Consider the following 17,898-nt stretch of genomic DNA (forward strand, 5'->3'; position numbering starts at 1 on the left):
ATTATTGCAAATTGGTTATAATAATTAATCTTCATATTATAACAAATATATAATTATTGTTTATTTTATAATTGATTAAATAATGCAAAGGCAAATGGCGAGTTTATACAATGGTGCAGAACTATTGACAAAATGAGAATTATTTTATAACATTAATTATATACAATATGTGAATTATTGTAATACACATTGTTCATCAGGTGCTCGTTGTAAGGAATCTATATCCTTGGTAGCCAAGAGTCCTTTAGTACTTTCAGCTTCCTTCATCCAAATCTGTACCTATTAATAATAAAATAGAAAATTAAGAAACTATACAAATAATACATTCATCGTTAAAATATTTTACATCACATTGTTTGCATTGTTTATATTAATTAAAAAATCAACAAAACAATATCAAAAGTTAAATATTATATCCTTTGATTACCCAAGTAAAAATTTCGGTAAACATAACCTAAAAAGCATGGAACATTCTAGAACATCGTAAAGGTTATAACGTTACAACGTTTCTAGAATGTTCCATGTTGCTCAGGTTATGTTACTACAATGACTGGAGTCTTTAATGTTATCTGCATAATCTCATATTTCAGTTTAATCTATAAATGATAAAATAATAGCATAACAGCAGTAACCCTCCTATACTTTTAATAATCGCCTCGCGAGTAAGTGCCTCTCAAGTAATCGCCTCGTGTAACATGTACCAAACGTTCGAAACTGTACGATGTTCTCAGGGTAAATTGCTGTTTACACTTCCGTCTTATTTTCACAATGTACTTATTCACGAATCTATCACACCATGTAATTAATACACACTTTCGACATGGAGCTTGTCTCTCGAGTTTTTTTGTGATTTATACCATTGTATGTGTAAACTTATACAATACTATTCTTATTATATATTTCAGACTATTTGACTTGTAACCCAACAAGAATCACGATAACATCAAAATGGTATAAAAATGAATCCAAAAAGTGATTTTTAATTATGACTTTGTTCTTTAAAGAGATAGCGACATAAAACCATTTTTAATTAAACTACGTAGTAAATTTCTCTTTCAACAGAACCGTATTCATTAGATGCGTACGTTGTCCAAAGATTAAAAAATTTAAATTATTTAATAATGCATGCATTGAATTATTTTAAAATTGAAACCTATAGCAGAAACAGAAGTAATACAAATTACAAACAATGACAAATTACAAATACTAATACAATTACAAATACAAATACTAATACAAGGACAATATTAAATTATATGACGAAATCTTGCATAAAAATTATATTCTGCAATTATATACTAGAATTTTTCAAGAGTATGAATTGAATGTGAATTTAATTTATATTGAATAAACATTTTTTAATTAAAAAATGTGGGTCATTATTTTTTTAACAATCCTAGTAGTTATATTTCCAAAAGGATAAATGTAGAATATAAAAATATAGATGTATTAACCTTTTATAAAATATTGATAATAACGGTTTGCGTAATTAATTTCGAAATAATATTCTGGAAAAGTTAAAACGACATTATTTTAGTTGTGCATGTACAAAATTTTAGATTAAATTTGAAAAAAAGTTGTTTAATAATTTAAAAAATATATTTTAGCTGTATTATGTATAAAATACACATATATTTAGAAATATAATTAATTCATACACATATTTACAAAAATGCATAATTGTTTTTAAAGTATAATGTAAAAATATTGTAACATAAATATTACACATTCAGCAACATTTTAAATAAAGAATTAAACAATTATAAAATATTTATATACACACATCTCTCTTAAGCTTAGATTAGTCTTTTCTTTAAAATACTTAAAAGTTTGATGCCTATAAAACTGCAACGTTATAACGAATAATCTTAATACAATTATTGCAAAATTTTCGTCAATTTATAATTGCGTAATTTATTTTAGTAACTTACTAAAATAATCTGCATAAAAATGTCTAGAATGTTTTAGAATAAACCTTTTTATATGCCTTGTAACGGTACTGCAAGTCATTGTATATTTTCTGTATATTAGATTTCCGTTTCCCGTATACAAGACAGTCTCACACTGCGTACTACTATAAGCTGCTGCTGTGCACGAGCTACTATACTATTCTCTTAATGTATTTCAATGCGTAAGCTATTCTAATATTAACAATTTACTTTTATTTTTTTATACATTTATTTCCATACACACATTAAAGTTTATAAAGAACACTCAAAGACTTAAGAAATAAATCTAGACTATACACAAAAGTGAAATATAGTATTCGGATTCATTCAATTACCTGCTTATGCAATAAATCTCTTCTTCGACCTATCGGTTCCTTACCCAATAGAGGCACAAGTATACCTAAACAGGATTGAAATTTTTCTAGAGCCAGAGCATAACTACCCTCGGCGAGATATTGCTCGGCAGCTTCTCCTATTTCAAGCGCGTCCATCATACTCGTAGTACTTTTACTGAGAATTCCTATCAATAAATAAATTATGTCACAATTTTTTATTATTATCTGTATAAATTATGTCACAATATTTTATTATTATATACACGGAGAGAATTTTCTCTTAAAATTTATCCTCAAAATTTAGTAATTATGGGATAATGTGTGATCTCGAGGAATTTTACTATACTTTTTAATAAAATTTACTAAAGGTATAGTAAAATTTATTATACTTTTAGTAAAATTTACTAAAAGTATAGTAAATTTCATTAAAAAGTATAAAATTCCTCGAGGTGATACATTATTTCACAATTATCAGATTTTGAGGGTAAATTTTAAGAGAAAATTCTCTCTGTGTATAAATCAGAATTTCGGGCTTGTTATTTAAACGTTAGTGTTCTTAGCTTATCATATAGACAATAAAAAAAATAACAATCGATTATGCAACATTTTATTTGATATAAGCCTTTTATTCTGCAAAATTTCATGATGATACAAACGTAATTCGTTGTAGGTGAAAGTTGAGTTTTTCTCTAAGGACGGTATCCTTTGCAGGGGCAAAGTATTTTCAGGCGCCTCGCGTTTTTCACTATTTCCATCTATAAACGCCTCTTTAAGTGTTTCTGCTCTCCTTATGTAATCATTGACGCGAAGTCGTAATACTTCTTTTCGTTTTAAATCACTCTCGTCTAATTAAATTAATAACGTATAATTAAAATAATAACGTATAATTATAATAAAACATTTTCATAATTTGAGATATCTGAATTGAGAATATATCTTTGAACGTTAAAGATTTACGAAATTATGATTTTACTTGTCAAAATCGGAATAAAATATCTGAGCGCCTCGCAATAAAGATAAAATGCCTCTTTTGCATTCTTCTCGGTATCCATTTCAACGGCATTGTGCACCAACGCAACTGCCTTATCGTAATTTTCTTTTGTAGGCGCATGCTTCAGGTCCAGAAAATCATGCGCGAAAAATTCATCATATGTTATCCGATCGTCAGGATTGTGCTTCAGTAGAGACATAAGTAAATCTTTACACGTCGTCGATACATGAGCTGCCTTCGGCATCTACTGTGAATAATAATATTAACACTCGTAAGTGATTCGCAATCACTCTAACGCAAATTAATGTGCACATTATTTATAAATTATCGCAACGATCTTTGTGTATCATTGAAATATTTATCTTGCGACAGTCGTAACATTGATATTGGGATTGTGAAACTTAATATGATTCATACATTCGATAAACTATAAAGAGAATGTGCAATTATTTCTAAAATAGGTAAATAAAATAAATCTTCACCTGGGAATAGTCACCTAATTTTTTATTACGCGTATCTGGGGTGATTTTATGTCTCAATTAAAATTTAAGCTCATTATACAAAGTTACTCAATATTTTTAAAAAGTAACTAGAAATAAATCTTTTGCAATGGATGTACGTAAATAGTGCAATGAAAAATGCTGTAATTAGAGAAATTTACGAGCAATAACTAATCCGCATATGTTGTACACAATATTTTTCGTTACCTGTGCGTCGAGATGTGAGTGTGAATCCTTGAGTGTGAATTGACAGACAAAGAAAAGGATCACTTGCGATGCACAGATATCGAGAAACTCTTGATTTAACTCAGCTGATAAAGGTTTATTTTTTTTTCGCGTTGGAATGTACCGTAAATAACTATTCCCAGGTTAGTGACGTAGGATCACCTCTATGGGTCGGCTAGCTTTGATTTTTTCCGCTAGTTCCTGAAAACTGTCGCTGGAATAGGGTGCTTTCCCGAAAAGGCATTCGTACATAATCACCCCGACGCTCCACAGATCAACACGGGCATCGTACTTGTGTTTCAAGAGCATTTCAGGTGCCATATAGAGAGGCGAACCGCGTATCGTAAATTTGTGCTCCGAGTTTGAGAGATATTGCGCAAAACCAAAATCTGAAACGCGCGAAATAAAGTCGTGATTCACTATCAAGTCGTTCCATTAAAGCCCGAAAGAGATCTTCGAAATTATTCCCAAAGAGAAAACCCATACACAGCATATTTTATCGGAGAGGCATCCTGGGATGAACATAATTAGCAAAATGACGTTACAATAACGGTAAGTTTTGATCACAAAATAACTAATTGGACGTCCGAAGTTAAGTTTTATAATTTAATCAAAACAATGTTTCGTAATACATGCTTTAAATCTTTGTCTTTAGTAGCGTACAATAACTGCTTTGTATCTCAAGTCTTAAATCACAAACAGATTCTATTTAAGACTTGAAGCACAAGATAGTTATTGTGTACTACTATATAAAGATAAAGGTTTAAGTGTTTGTCTTGTGTTCTGCTAAGGGCTGAAGGGAGAAAACTTCAAGTGTCCCATTGCATGAAAATTCAGAGCGAAAAGGAATACATAGATCAATCACAATTCCGCTTTCTTTCCTGCGCTTTTTGATTGCTATAATTGGTTGCGCTAGCTCTGTTGACACTTTTGCTGTAAATTTTCGCGCTATGGAACATCGGTCTCATATGTAATTCTATAATATGGGAAAACCGAAAAAAGATATGTCGGTACCAACCTCCAACTTTGAGCATTAGTTGGGGTTTTCTCATCAACAACAAATTCTGCGGCTTCAGATCCATATGGCAAACATTATGATCGCGCAGATATTTCAGGGCTAATGCGAGTTGTTGCAGAAATCTGCGACAAGTGCTCTCGGGTAGCTTGTGTTTTTTCTTTATGAAGCTCGACAAGTCCCCACCGTCGCAGAACTCCATGACGATGTATATATGCCTGTTTGTACGTTATATAAGCACTTTTTTTTTTGGTGGCAAAAAAGACGTTAATTAAGAGTGATTATTTATCGATTTGTCTGCGACTAATTTAACGTTAAGCTAATTTGCTCATCCAATGCACGTGCAACAATGAAATAATGCTATAATATCATAAAGCTTCACGTAACAAACCCTTCGTCCCAGAAAAAATCTCTCATTTCCACAATATGTTCGTGCTTAAGAACCCTTAACAGTTTGATCTCCGTCACGAGATTGTCGACCGCCGATTTCGAGAGGGAGCTCTTGTCCACGCATTTGACGGCAACTATCTCTCGGTTCCCGTCCTAAGATCGATCATAAAAAAAAGGCGGTAAAATGTTTAACAATTTCACGATTTAGATTCAAATTTCTATACGAAAAAACAATTTTGTTGAATAGATACAAAATTAATACAGATCTAAAAATAATTATTTTTTTATTTAAAAATAATTATGTTGTATTATTAAAACACCAGATATTTAAGCTAATGGAATCGCATTATGTACGAGGCAATGTTGAACCTCTTGAGAAAGACGTTATTTTGCATCAAACTATAAAATGTACTTATTTTTTACGATACATTCGATTTTTTTATTTTGTCGTTTAAATCACTCATTATCATGTGCTCGAATAATTTTGAAAAATGTGGAATTCCTGCATTTCTCAAAGCTTCATATTTATTAAACAAGAAGATATACTTTTTTATATTACTTTTTTATACGAATTGATTATAAACTCTTTATCATTATCACTTTTTAAAGTCAAATAACTTACATAATTTGTGATTAATCTTCAATGTGAGGATAAGGAATGCAATTTCACATTAATTGTACTGTAGGAGTTAACTTAAATGTAATTATTTTGATCCAACATAAAATTATTCTTTTATTCAACTACATTTTTAAAAACTGCAATAAAATTGTTTTTTCCGTATACGGAAAAGTCGCGAAAATTTTTCTTTCAATGAAACTAGAAATATATCTTATTATATTTTTTATAAAAGAAAGGATTCATCGCTATGAAACTAACACTTGCAAAGTCAAACCTTTTGCTCAAGTCAGACTTTATTCTTATTTATACAAAAAAAAAAAAACGGATTTGTCAAAGCATAAAAATTAAAAAAGTATTTAAAAAAATATATATAAATTAAAGTACAAAAATTTGGCCATCCTTAAAAATAATTATATTGGACAATGAAAATAATATGTTCAAGTAATTATATGTTAATTGACAAAACGTTTTACAGTATTACCGTCATGCTTGATATATCCTACAATCTACATAATCATTTTGATGATTCAACATAATTATTTTCAGTATACTTTAAAGTTGGGGGCTCGAGGGAAAGCGAGCCGACCCTGCACGCGACGCGATGCAAAACACTATATCGAGTTTCTGGCGATAACGTGTATATTTACCCTCTGGCAAATTATACGGGGGAAAAAAGATGCATGAGAGAGAAAGTATTGTGCGTAATATATGAGTGAACGCTACGTGTATTGTGTCTTTTGTGTAACAAATAAACGATCGATATCTGATGATTTAGAGCACTCGAATAAACTTAACCTGGAAAATAAAAATGAAATTCGTAAGATTTTAACACATACCTTTTTAAACGCCTTATACACCGTCGCATAGCTTCCAGTGCCGATCTTTTCCAGCATACAATAGTCTCTCACGGTGGGCAAACTCATTTTTCACCGAGAGATAAGCTAATTCAGCGTAGCATTTGCGGCAAAACGTTCGTAAGGGTGAACGTGACAACACGACTTTTGCATTGCTCGTGCGCGCCAGTTTCCTTGTATGCACATAGGCGTAATCGACGGAACTTATTGATAATAATTATATTGATATCGCTATTATCGAGAGAGATTAAAAGAAATCGCTGATTTTTTAATCTTGGTTAATGAGGAAACTTGTGCAAAATTTATGCTTCTCTTTCTAACCGTACAAAAAAAATGTAGACTATTGCAAAGTAAGATGATAAAACAGTCCTTTTTTATTTCAATATATTTATATGCATATAATATAATGATCCTTTGGCAAAATTCTTAACACTGATGGTAACAAACGTAAGTTATCAGTCATGGGGTAAGATGATATATATTATATATATATATATATGTGTGTGTGTGTGTGTGTGTGTGTGTGTTGTGTGTGTGTAAGTGTTGCAAAAGGGCATTGCTCTTATCTTTTTCTACTTTAACAAATTTAAATACATAAAAAAACATATCTTTTTCTACTTAAACAATGTCCAATTGCAACAACTTATGTCTTGTTCTTCGCCATCAACCAAAAGTAATCCATGACCAAAATGACTTTGGTGTCAGGCTTGTTTAATATCAATGTGTTGCAAAGAAGAATTTGTTGCATCTTTGGCGATGAGAGAAAGCATGAGACATAAAGTGCCTGGCTAGATTGGAGCTGGACCCATATATCATAATTAGTATCTATTACTACCACTGTAGAGGAACTTTAATCTCGATTTATATTCCTTTATCTTTTTCTATTTCTATGGATTAAAAGAATATGCCTGTTCTTTTAAAAACATCCATACGCTGATTTAGTTAAAATTTTGAAAATAAATTTCTTTTAGATAAAAACGACATTTGCGAGAAGAATTTTGATAGTTTTCTTTTAAATTTTGATAAAAATGTAATCAATCTACATGTTTTGCATGAAATGAAAAAATCTTTCTTGCAAAACAAGATATTGTTAAAGTTAACAACTAAGATAACTTAGATTAAAATATCTGTCATACAGATGTAATGACATAAGCATGCTGTCACCTAATTTCACAAATAAATGGGACAATTAAGTCTATGTTGTTTGTTTCACATTGTTAGGTGCTACAGAGATAGAATATATTTTAATTTTTTATACATGGATGTAGGGGAAGGGACACGTTATGTTTCATTTTTAATCTTTGAGTTAATTAAAATTCTTTTCGTATATTTTTTTAATCTACAAAGGAACCTTGCCAAACTCCACACAGCTCCAGGCATAGTTGGAACATTGCATCCTTAGCAAAGAAAAAAAGTGAAGTTTATCAAGGGACACCATTCCTGCCAATACCTGTACAATCTTGAAAATTCAGAGTTTAAAATATCCTTTTACTTCCTACTGTAAATTTTTTCGCCGCTACATGTTTGACAAATATACACAGTTGAAATTTTTAACGAAAACTTTATTAAAACGAAATTAAGAAAACTGTACAAATGTAATTTAAAAGGCTGTAAGTAAAAAGTCAGAAAGTTTCAGAATTAACTTTTGTTACATATATATGCAATTTTTAAAAATCAAATTGAATTGAACGTTTATTTCATATTCCATGGGAGTAATGGAAGATTAAAATTTTAGAACAAATTTCTAATTTGTCAAAGAGCAGCCACATTTTTAGTATTTTCGACCGACTTGAATTAATCGCTCTGGGAGTGATTAATAACGTTATAAAGCCAATCACCACAGCCTTTTTTTTTTGAAGAATGAAATAACTGTAATTGACCAGTTCTAAAAGAAAAGAATCTGAGACGGGTTAATCCAGAGTAGACTCAGTTTCGGTCGAAAACGCTATTTATATGATTTGTGCACATGTGTAGTTTGTTCTTTATAGCTGCACTAAACTGCATTACTGAACTAGTGCAATAAGTTAAAGTAAGACAAGTATATTTTTTCTCATTCTAATTTATTTCATTAGTTCAGTAGTGCAGTTCAATGTAATTATAAAGAATATACCAGTGACTGCTACGTTCAGCAGAGTAACAGAGCAAATAGGCTTATTCTGTAAAGCCCGTTCTACATTAATCGTAAGCAGCCAGTTGCGACTTACGACAGCCAATGACTGTCGAGCTTTAACTAGAAACTAGGCGCTCATTGGCTGTCACAAGTCGCAACAAATTAATGTAGAACGGGCTTAATGGCCGTTGCACAGACTTCTGCATAACACGAAATGCATAATGCATTAGAGAATTAACCAATCCAGAATTCTTTATGCTAGCCCGGGGAAGGAAATAGATAACTCTGATTGGTTGATTCCCTTATGCGTCATGCACTATGCATTATACAAAAGTGTGTGCGGGGGGCCCTATGGCAAAAGTAGTAGTTATACAGTATAACCAGTAATGATACTCCGTGTCGGCACCTTTGATCTCTGCGTGGAGGTCCACGTGACCATCCGCCATTAAAATTTAGGACCGAATAGAGAAAGTAATCCATCATAAATTTAAAATTTTCTTTTGTTATTTTTGTTCTTTATAACAATTGATCCTGTCATAAATTTCAAAATTCCTTTGTTTATTATTTCTTTTTAACAAATGATCTAGTCATAAATTTCAAAATTCCTTTATTGTTTCTCTGTAACAAATGACCCTGTCATAAATTTCAAATTTCCTTTGTTTATTGTTTCTCTGTAACAAATGACTCTGTCATAAATTTCAAATTTCTTTTGTTTATTGTGTCTTTAACAATTGATCCTGTCATAAATTTCAAAATTTCTTTGTTTGTTTCTTTGTAACAAATGACTCTGTCATGAATTTCAAAATTCCTTTGTTTATTGTTTCTCTGTAACAAATGACTGTCATAAATTTCAAATTTCTTTTGTTTATTGTGTCTTTAACAATTGACCCTGTCATAAATTTCAAAATTCCTTTGTTTCTTTGTAACAAATGACCCTGTCATGAATTTCAAAATTCCTTTGTTTGTTTCTTTGTAACAAATGACTCTGTCATGAATTTCAAAATTCTTTTGTTTATTATTTTTTCCAACAATTGAGAAACTTCTTTTAACATGTTTTCGAAAGTCTTTTGTGCTCAGGGGGGGGGGGAGTCGGCGTCGCTCAGGTACATATGTAAAGAAACTTTATTATTATTTTATATATATAATTAATTTTTGATAATGTAATTTTATTTATTATTTAAGTTAGATTATATATTTATACATATTCTAATTTATGTTATAAATAATTAAATAATAAAAATTATATTATGTATATTGCACCCCAGTTACAGTTTGTTCTCTCTCTCTCTCTCTCTCTCTCTCTCTCTCTCTCTCTCTCTCTCTCTCTCTCTCTCTCTCTCACAACACTAATGGTATATCCACACAAACTTGCATAAACGCATAAGCATATGCATAAGGAATTCGATTGGTCTACTTTTTTATGTAAGTGCTTGTAAACCAATCAATTTTTTTATGTATAATGCTTATGCGCTTATGCAAGTTTGTGTGGATATATGATAAGGGCCCCCACACACACTTTTGCATAACGCATAACATAAATGCATAAGAAATTCGATTGGTTGAATTTCTTATGTACTTTGCTTATGGACCAATCAATTTGCTTATGTACATACGTTATGCGTTATGCAAAAGTATGTGCAGGAACCTTATGGTTTGTTCGCGTCGCCATGCTCCGACATGCTCCTACTCACTCCAACGCATTCTAATAGGTTGGCGTCATCGGAATCAACGTATTGGAGTGCGTTGGGGTGAATAGGAGCATGTTGGGGCATGTGACACGAACAGACCCTTATAGTTTGTTCGCGTCACATACCCCGACATGCTCCTGTTCACTCCAACGCACTCCAATACGTTGATTCCGATGACGCCAACCTATTAGAGTGCTTTGGAGTGAGTAGGAGCATATCGGGGCATGGCGACGCGAACAAACCACATATGTCATTTCGTGTGCGAGAGCCCTAAGGTTTCGACGCATTGGATTGGGCGACCGTAACCGTAACCGACTGAATCGAGTACGTGATTGGTCGAAACCTTACTGTTACGTTTACGGAAAGTGTGATGGCCTTTATATCATGGAACCGTGCTTGGCGCGATTTGGGTAAAGGCACGGAGTCGCCGCGGGTTTCCGAGACAGTTCGCTTCCGTCGATTTGTTCGTTTATTATGCTATCGCGATTCGCGCTCCGCAGGCTCGTTCCGCGAAATTTCTAGTGGGATCACCTGCGCGACAGCCGTGCTGTCACGGTCGTCGTGTGTGTCTCCGCGACGGCGACAGTAGAGAAACGAGTGGTGTGCTCGTCGTTCGATCGCTGAGGGACTCGGTGTCGCGCGTCGTCGCGGACGTGATAGCAGTCGGACTGTAGACTCACTCGAGAGTCTCCCCCTCTCCCTCTTTCTCTCTCTCCTCTCAGCCTCTTTCTCTCCATTTCTCTTCCTCTCCCGCTTTCTTTCATGACAAATGGTGCATTCTCCGTGATCGCGAACTCGCGGTGTCTCTTTGTGCGTCGTCGCTCGCAACAACAACGACGCAGCAGCCGTCGCGAGGATGGACGAGAATAAACGCCTGCACGCGACGCGACCTCGTTAGCTACGTGCTATCCTGTGCTCGACGGTGGTGTGTGTGTATATGAGTGCTGCGAATTTTCCGCGGAATCTCCCCTCCGCGTTCGTCGACCTCCTGGAGAGAATCAACCGACTTGTTAGAAGTTTTCTTCGATAAAAAAAAAAAAAAAAAAAAAATCACGCAATCTCCACGCATCATACACAAGGATCGCGTTTAGCGCGGCCTTGACGACGGCGGGATAGACGAACAGCAAACGTAACGTCAGCCGTACGTGTCTCTAGTTTGTTTATCTTGTTCGCCCATGCGATACTTCGTGCGAAATCGTCGGGGATCCGATCCCGCGGAACGCTCATTATCCCCCGTCGAACGAGCGTCTCCTTTCGCGCGCGGAAATCGATTGCCCTTGAACTAACGTGTCGTCGCGCCTTATTAATAAACGCGCGTGTGCTAATTAGCGAATCTAAGTTGCGACACACACGCGCATACACATGTACGTAGACTCGTCCTTCGCGCGTATATTTATATCGCACGCAAAGTTGAAGTCACTCCTCCGACGGCCTCGGAGGTGCGTCCGCATTTAGGCGCGCGTTTCGTGGGCCGCGCGATCTATGATTTCTTTTTTATGTCGAGGCCGATCTTGACAGAGTAGAAGCATCATTTTCGTTAGTGTGCACGTATGTAAAAATATCCAGAAAACGATCGGAATCGTCGAGAGTCGGATGATTCTCCTTGACATTTGGGTTTTGAGAGGCGTATAAAAAAAAATTCAGGGCTCTTTTCCAACTGATTGATTCTGCAGTCATCGCATTTGTCAACGTGAGAATTAAATGCAGTCTGTCATTAGAAGAGAAGAAAAAGGTTACGTCGAATGTACTGTTGACAGTTCTGCGAATTCGGCCCGTACCAACGGAGATTAATTTAAACTCAATTTAACTTAATTTCTATCCCCTTCTAGTTCTTAAGAATTAGAAAAAAAAATAAAAAGAGTTGATAATTTGTGAATTTTTGGGGAAAATCATAATACTGTTGATCTTTACATTTTTCTTCGGGAAAAAATTTCTTAAAGTTTTTATCATCAAAAAAAAATTTCGCGTGACAATAACAAAACCCAAATTTGGGCGGAAGATCGCCCAATCTGGCAACTCTGCGTGGCCAAATAGGAGCCAACCGAGAGTCAAGTGGTGTATCCTTGTGAGCGCGCCGTGAGATTAGCCGCTAGCGCGCTCCGCTGCCGGAGTTCATCTCTGGTGTTTTGGCAGCTGACTTTGCTCCCTTTTCTCCTCTCGTAACGGAAACGTCGACGGGTCGTTCCGTTCTCGATCGAGACCGATCGCTAGACCACGACAGTCAGTCGCGTCCGTCGCAGTCCGTCGGGAATATCTCGCCGCCTTATTCGGGACGCTCTCGGGCAGCGTTCGAGGAGCAATGACGTCACGCGAAACATAAGCTGTTTTCCTCTTTCGCGGCAGGTGCGCGTCCCGAATCCTCCGCGATTTACACGCGCCTCCCCTCAATCGCTATCCGTACAGAGCAACATCCGATCAGCCCTGCAGCAATTTTGCAAACGTTGCAAAGTTGCCGCAAGTTGTTAAGATTGTTTTACCGCACTTCTGTCCCGTTCGAATAAATCCGCCGAATTACGCGCGTAAAAAAATGTAGATTCCTCTCGACGCGATAGTCGATATTTCATGTGTATATGTGTGTATGTGTGTGTGTAAATATTCAAGGCAAAACGCTGATTAGAATCGACGTAACGCCATCGTTGATCCACGTTCCCGCGGACTCCTCGATGCGATTTCCATAAGTGTGGCGTTCACTGTTCGAGAGAAAAAGGGGACAAAGAGGAACGTCGGTTTAGGAAAGGCTAGGGGAAAAGCTCACCAATTGTTCAGTCTGCAACGATGGATTCGGAGGAAGAAACGCTTTATGACGACGTCGACTCCGGCAATGAGTCGAGCGGCGATGACGTTGACTTCGCGATGGAAATAGAATCTGGTAATCCACGGGAACGTGCCACCGATGTTGACGAGTACCCCTTCGAAGTGCTTTCCACAGAGGAAATCGTGCAGCACATGGTCGACTCCATAAAGGAAGTCAACACTGTTGTCGAAGTAAGTCTCGTGATTCGTGAGTGAAAAACATTCTTCAATTGATTAATTTGTAAAATTATTTGTTATAATTGGTCAATGAAATACTTTGTAGTGGAGCATAGCCTAGATTCGTATCTCGGATGTGTCTCGATACACTACCAGTACTGAAAATTTATAGTTTACATTACGTATATTATAGACTGTGTTCCGAAATTTATTGTCAGTATTGAAAATCTATAGTTTACGTTAGATGCTTACGTTGTATGCTATAGATTTTCAATACTGGTAGTGTATATCGGAATACAGCCACAGTGTGAACTCCCTGCAGAAGTTAAAGCAAATCTACTACATACGTAATGTGTGTTGATTTACAGATACCAGCCACCACCACACGTATTTTGTTAAATCACTTTAAATGGGACAAAGAAAAATTGATGGAACGATTTTACGATGGTGATCAAGAAAAGTTGTTTGCTGAGGCGCGCGTCATTAATCCATTCAGAAAAGGTCCTTTGATAAGCAGGAGTCGATCCTCCCATTCTTTGGTAAATGTACGTGTATATAATTTCACATTATTATATATAACGTCGCAAAGATTATATTATATATATTTGTTACACAGCCTAAGAGACCTACAAATGGAACAGAAGAATGTGGGATTTGTTTTATGATCTTGCCATCTTCGGTAAGTTTGAAGCTAGACTTATACTTTTTATTCTATTTTTATCACTTTTTTTTTTAAATTTAAAGGTATGCATGTGTGATGAATAAAAACTATTACACGTACAAAAATTTTAATCACAGCGAAAGAAAATTAGTTGTCTTATCTTATCTTCATTGATTTCTGACAAAATGATTGTATCAGCAAAAGCATTCAAAAGTTTGACACAGCCCAATAAGCTAATAACATGAATAATAAGCAAAGCGAAGACAAATGGCACCTGAGTATCATCAATTGACTAATTTAATGTACAAAACAATGTACAAAATTTTTTGATTGGTTCAGTAGAAAAATTCCAAGTCATCCTATATAGAAACCTATATTAATACTCCCTAGATTAAGCTATAGAAAGTGCAATTCGCGTTGATGATGTAAAAGATAGATGTAGAGTTGATTGGATCTTCATCTTTTTTGTTCTGTTATATATAATATATATATATATATATATATATATATATATATATATATGTACGCGCGCGCGCGTGTGTGTGCGTGTGTGTGCGTGTGTGTGTGTGTGTGTGTGCGTGCTCTTATATAAAAAATTTAGCAATATTTTCTGTTCCTTGATAACAATAATTATACTATTGAACTCAAAACTCCAAGCATCAATCCATGGATTTATGGGTTGGAGTTATAGAATACATGGACTGTCTTTATAAAATCAAGTTGCCATAAGAACTGAAGGAGAGGCAAAACAATGTACAAATTTTCTTGTCTATATCCACACATGCATGTATGAGGAAACTTGTACATTATTGATTTAAAATCTCGGTCAGAAAAAAAATCGCATTAGAATAATTCGGCTAATGACTAATCCGATTGGTCAGTTCTCATTTGATCTGAGATCTTAATTTTATCATGAACATGAAGTTTCACACTGAGACATATTGACTAATCATAGTAAGAGCATTCTAAAACGTAAGATTGCAATGTTATTTGTAATTGGTTGATTTGTTTATGGACTGATGATTATGATTAAAATTTTCATACGTTTAATAGTTTTGAATCCGGATTTTAGCAGAAAATATGAAATAATAAACATTTTTTAAAAACTATAAAAACCATTAGATGATGACTGGTCTGGAATGTGGACATCGTTTTTGTACCGGATGTTGGGGAGAATACCTGACAACTAAAATTATGGAGGAAGGAGTTGGACAAACGATAGCATGCGCCGCTCATGCCTGTGACATTTTAGTAGATGACGCCAGTGTTATGCGACTTGTTAAAGATTCCAAAGTTAAATTAAAATATCAACATTTAATCACCAATAGCTTTGTTGAAGTAAGTAAAAGATCTGATGAATGTATAGCTAAATCTATTGGATGCTATAAGTGTTAATACTTTTTTTTTCCTTACAGTGTAATAGGCTACTGAGATGGTGTCCCTCTCCCGATTGCAATAATGCCATTAAAGTCCAGTACGTGGAAGCAAGACCAGTTACTTGTAAATGTAGACATATCTTCTGTTTTCATTGTGGCGAGAACTGGCATGATCCTGTAAAGTGTCATTTATTGCGAAAGTGGATTAAAAAATGTGATGACGATTCTGAAACGTCAAATTGGATCGCTGCTAATACGAAAGAGTGCCCCAAGTGTAATGTTACCATCGAAAAGGATGGCGGATGTAATCATATGGTTTGCAAGAATCAGAATTGTAAAACTGAATTTTGCTGGGTATGTCTCGGACCTTGGGAACCGCACGGATCTAGTTGGTACAATTGTAATCGTTACGATGAGGAGGAAGCTAAAGTAGCCAGGGACGCGCAGGAAAAATCCAGATCAGCTTTACAGAGATATTTATTTTATTGCAATAGATATATGAATCATATGCAGTCGCTAAAGTTTGAAAGTAAATTATACGCCAGTGTGAAGGAAAAGATGGAAGAAATGCAGCAGCATAATATGTCGTGGATCGAGGTATAATAAAAATAATTATAAATTAATTTTTTTAAGTTTTGTTAAACTTTTGTATCATTACTATTATTCTTCAGGTGCAATTTTTAAAGAAAGCAGTAGACATTTTGTGTTCCTGTAGACAAACTCTCATGTACACTTACGTTTTTGCTTATTATGTGAAAAAGAACAATCAATCTGTGATTTTTGAGGATAACCAAAAAGATTTAGAGAGCGCCACAGAGTGCCTCTCTGAATATCTTGAACGAGATATCACGAGTGAAAATCTTGCGGACATTAAACAAAAAGTTCAGGACAAATATAGGTAAGTAAAATTATGTATTATTCTTAGAAAAATGTAAGCTGTCTTGTTTACGTTCTTTTTAAGATAACAAATTACGTTTGCTTTTAAAGATACTGCGATAGCCGAAGAAAAGTGCTTTTAGAACATGTCCATGAAGGGTATGAAAAAGAATGGTGGGATTATAAGGAATAGAGGATTTTTGCTAATTTTATTTCTTGGGGTGATAACAAGTCCTCTTCCTTCCCACCTCTGCCCCAACTGTGATAAACCAAGAAAGAGTTAACAAGAGACAAAAATGGAGCATGTCACAAGTGAAACGTGTTATATGCACTTTATACATATGCTCTGTGGAAACACGTATAATGTCGTTTATGAATTAATATTGAATTCAAATTATTAAAATTCAATTCCGATCACAAACAAGTTGATTGGACAATATTTTGATTTGCGCTTGCTGTGTGTTATACATCATTGTAGATTCTTGATCCTTCATAAAAATGCCGCATTGTTTTAGGATCTTAAGAAAAAGTTATATTCCTTAAGACGAGCAAGAGATGTGTGTCATTCTTCGCTAAACATACCTAGCATGTTGTAAAATGATTTGGCTAAAAAATTTACTATTTTATTTAGCATGTTTTATTCAACGTTACGTTCGAATCGAAAGCTTTCGAATTTCGAGAACTTTTTTTCTTTCCTTCCTTTAATTTTAATGATAAGTCCCTTAAAATAAGTCAGATATAATTTAAATGAATCGTGTCGAACTGTTTTACTCTATTTTGGATCTGGACTCTAGTAAGGCTCCGATAGTCTGATATTCTATTTTGGACCACAATACGTCCAGGCTACAACTGCCAATGTTTACGAAACACTAAATTATCTGCGTATCGTCAGTGCTATGTATTCGTATTTGATGGTGATTGATAAAGTTTTTCTCATTCTTGTTTGTACTGTTTTAAGAAAGCTAGGGGCGGTGGGTATGTTTAAATATAAAATCTTTTACAATACTCTGAAAAGTATAATCTTTTTTTTTCCTATGTGTATATATGTATATGTATATATATATATATATATATATATATATATATATATATATATATATATGTATGTATGTATTTCTCTTTACAGATAAATTACAATACAATTATTAGTTATACTGACATTGCAGATTAAAGGGGGCCAAGTTTGTGATATCTTTCACATCTATCATATTCCATCTCTACATGGAAAAGTAGAACACATATTACAATTGTCAATTTGCAAGAAAATAATCATGTTATTCTTTCTCTTTTTGGATCGATTGTTTCAATTTATTGGTAAACTTACCTATTAGGTAAATAA

At 34.3% G+C, this 17,898-nt stretch overlaps 2 protein-coding genes and 1 long non-coding RNA gene across 5 annotated transcripts; 2 read left to right on the plus strand and 1 right to left on the minus strand.

The window, feature by feature from the left end:
* Positions 1 to 36: 36 nt before the first annotated feature.
* On the minus strand, positions 37 to 8,977 carry LOC105831921 (serine/threonine-protein kinase ULK3). The gene is made up of 8 exons (XM_012672400.3): positions 6,861 to 8,977; positions 5,407 to 5,558; positions 5,019 to 5,233; positions 4,163 to 4,389; positions 3,258 to 3,519; positions 2,941 to 3,129; positions 2,285 to 2,469; positions 37 to 279 (listed from the first exon to the last, which is right to left on the minus strand). The coding sequence occupies exons 1-8, from the start codon at positions 6,945 to 6,947 to the stop codon at positions 175 to 177; spliced, it is 1,422 nt and encodes a 473-aa protein (XP_012527854.1). The 5' UTR covers positions 6,948 to 8,977; the 3' UTR covers positions 37 to 174.
* LOC118647815 lies at positions 4,396 to 6,851 on the plus strand. The gene is made up of 2 exons (XR_004964947.1): positions 4,396 to 4,552; positions 6,571 to 6,851. It is a non-coding gene; the product is annotated as an uncharacterized LOC118647815 (long non-coding RNA).
* A 2,032-nt stretch (positions 8,978 to 11,009) lies between the features above and the next one.
* On the plus strand, positions 11,010 to 17,192 carry LOC105831922 (E3 ubiquitin-protein ligase ariadne-1). Of its 3 annotated transcripts, none has more exons than XM_028194014.2 (8): positions 11,010 to 11,817; positions 13,278 to 13,661; positions 14,015 to 14,185; positions 14,263 to 14,325; positions 15,430 to 15,645; positions 15,723 to 16,280; positions 16,355 to 16,581; positions 16,671 to 17,192. In XM_028194014.2, the coding sequence occupies exons 2-8, from the start codon at positions 13,452 to 13,454 to the stop codon at positions 16,750 to 16,752; spliced, it is 1,527 nt and encodes a 508-aa protein (XP_028049815.1). In that variant the 5' UTR covers positions 11,010 to 11,817; positions 13,278 to 13,451; the 3' UTR covers positions 16,753 to 17,192. The 3 variants fall into 3 exon arrangements, with proteins under 3 accessions (XP_028049815.1, XP_012527857.1, XP_012527855.1); XM_012672403.3 differs by having other exon boundaries at positions 11,012 to 11,817; positions 13,294 to 13,661; positions 14,015 to 14,191; XM_012672401.3 differs by having other exon boundaries at positions 11,014 to 11,817; positions 14,015 to 14,191.
* Positions 17,193 to 17,898: the final 706 nt, after the last annotated feature.

Source organism: Monomorium pharaonis, chromosome 10 (genome assembly GCF_013373865.1).
Source record: "Monomorium pharaonis isolate MP-MQ-018 chromosome 10, ASM1337386v2, whole genome shotgun sequence".
NCBI classification, from domain to species: Eukaryota; Metazoa; Arthropoda; class Insecta; order Hymenoptera; family Formicidae; genus Monomorium; species Monomorium pharaonis.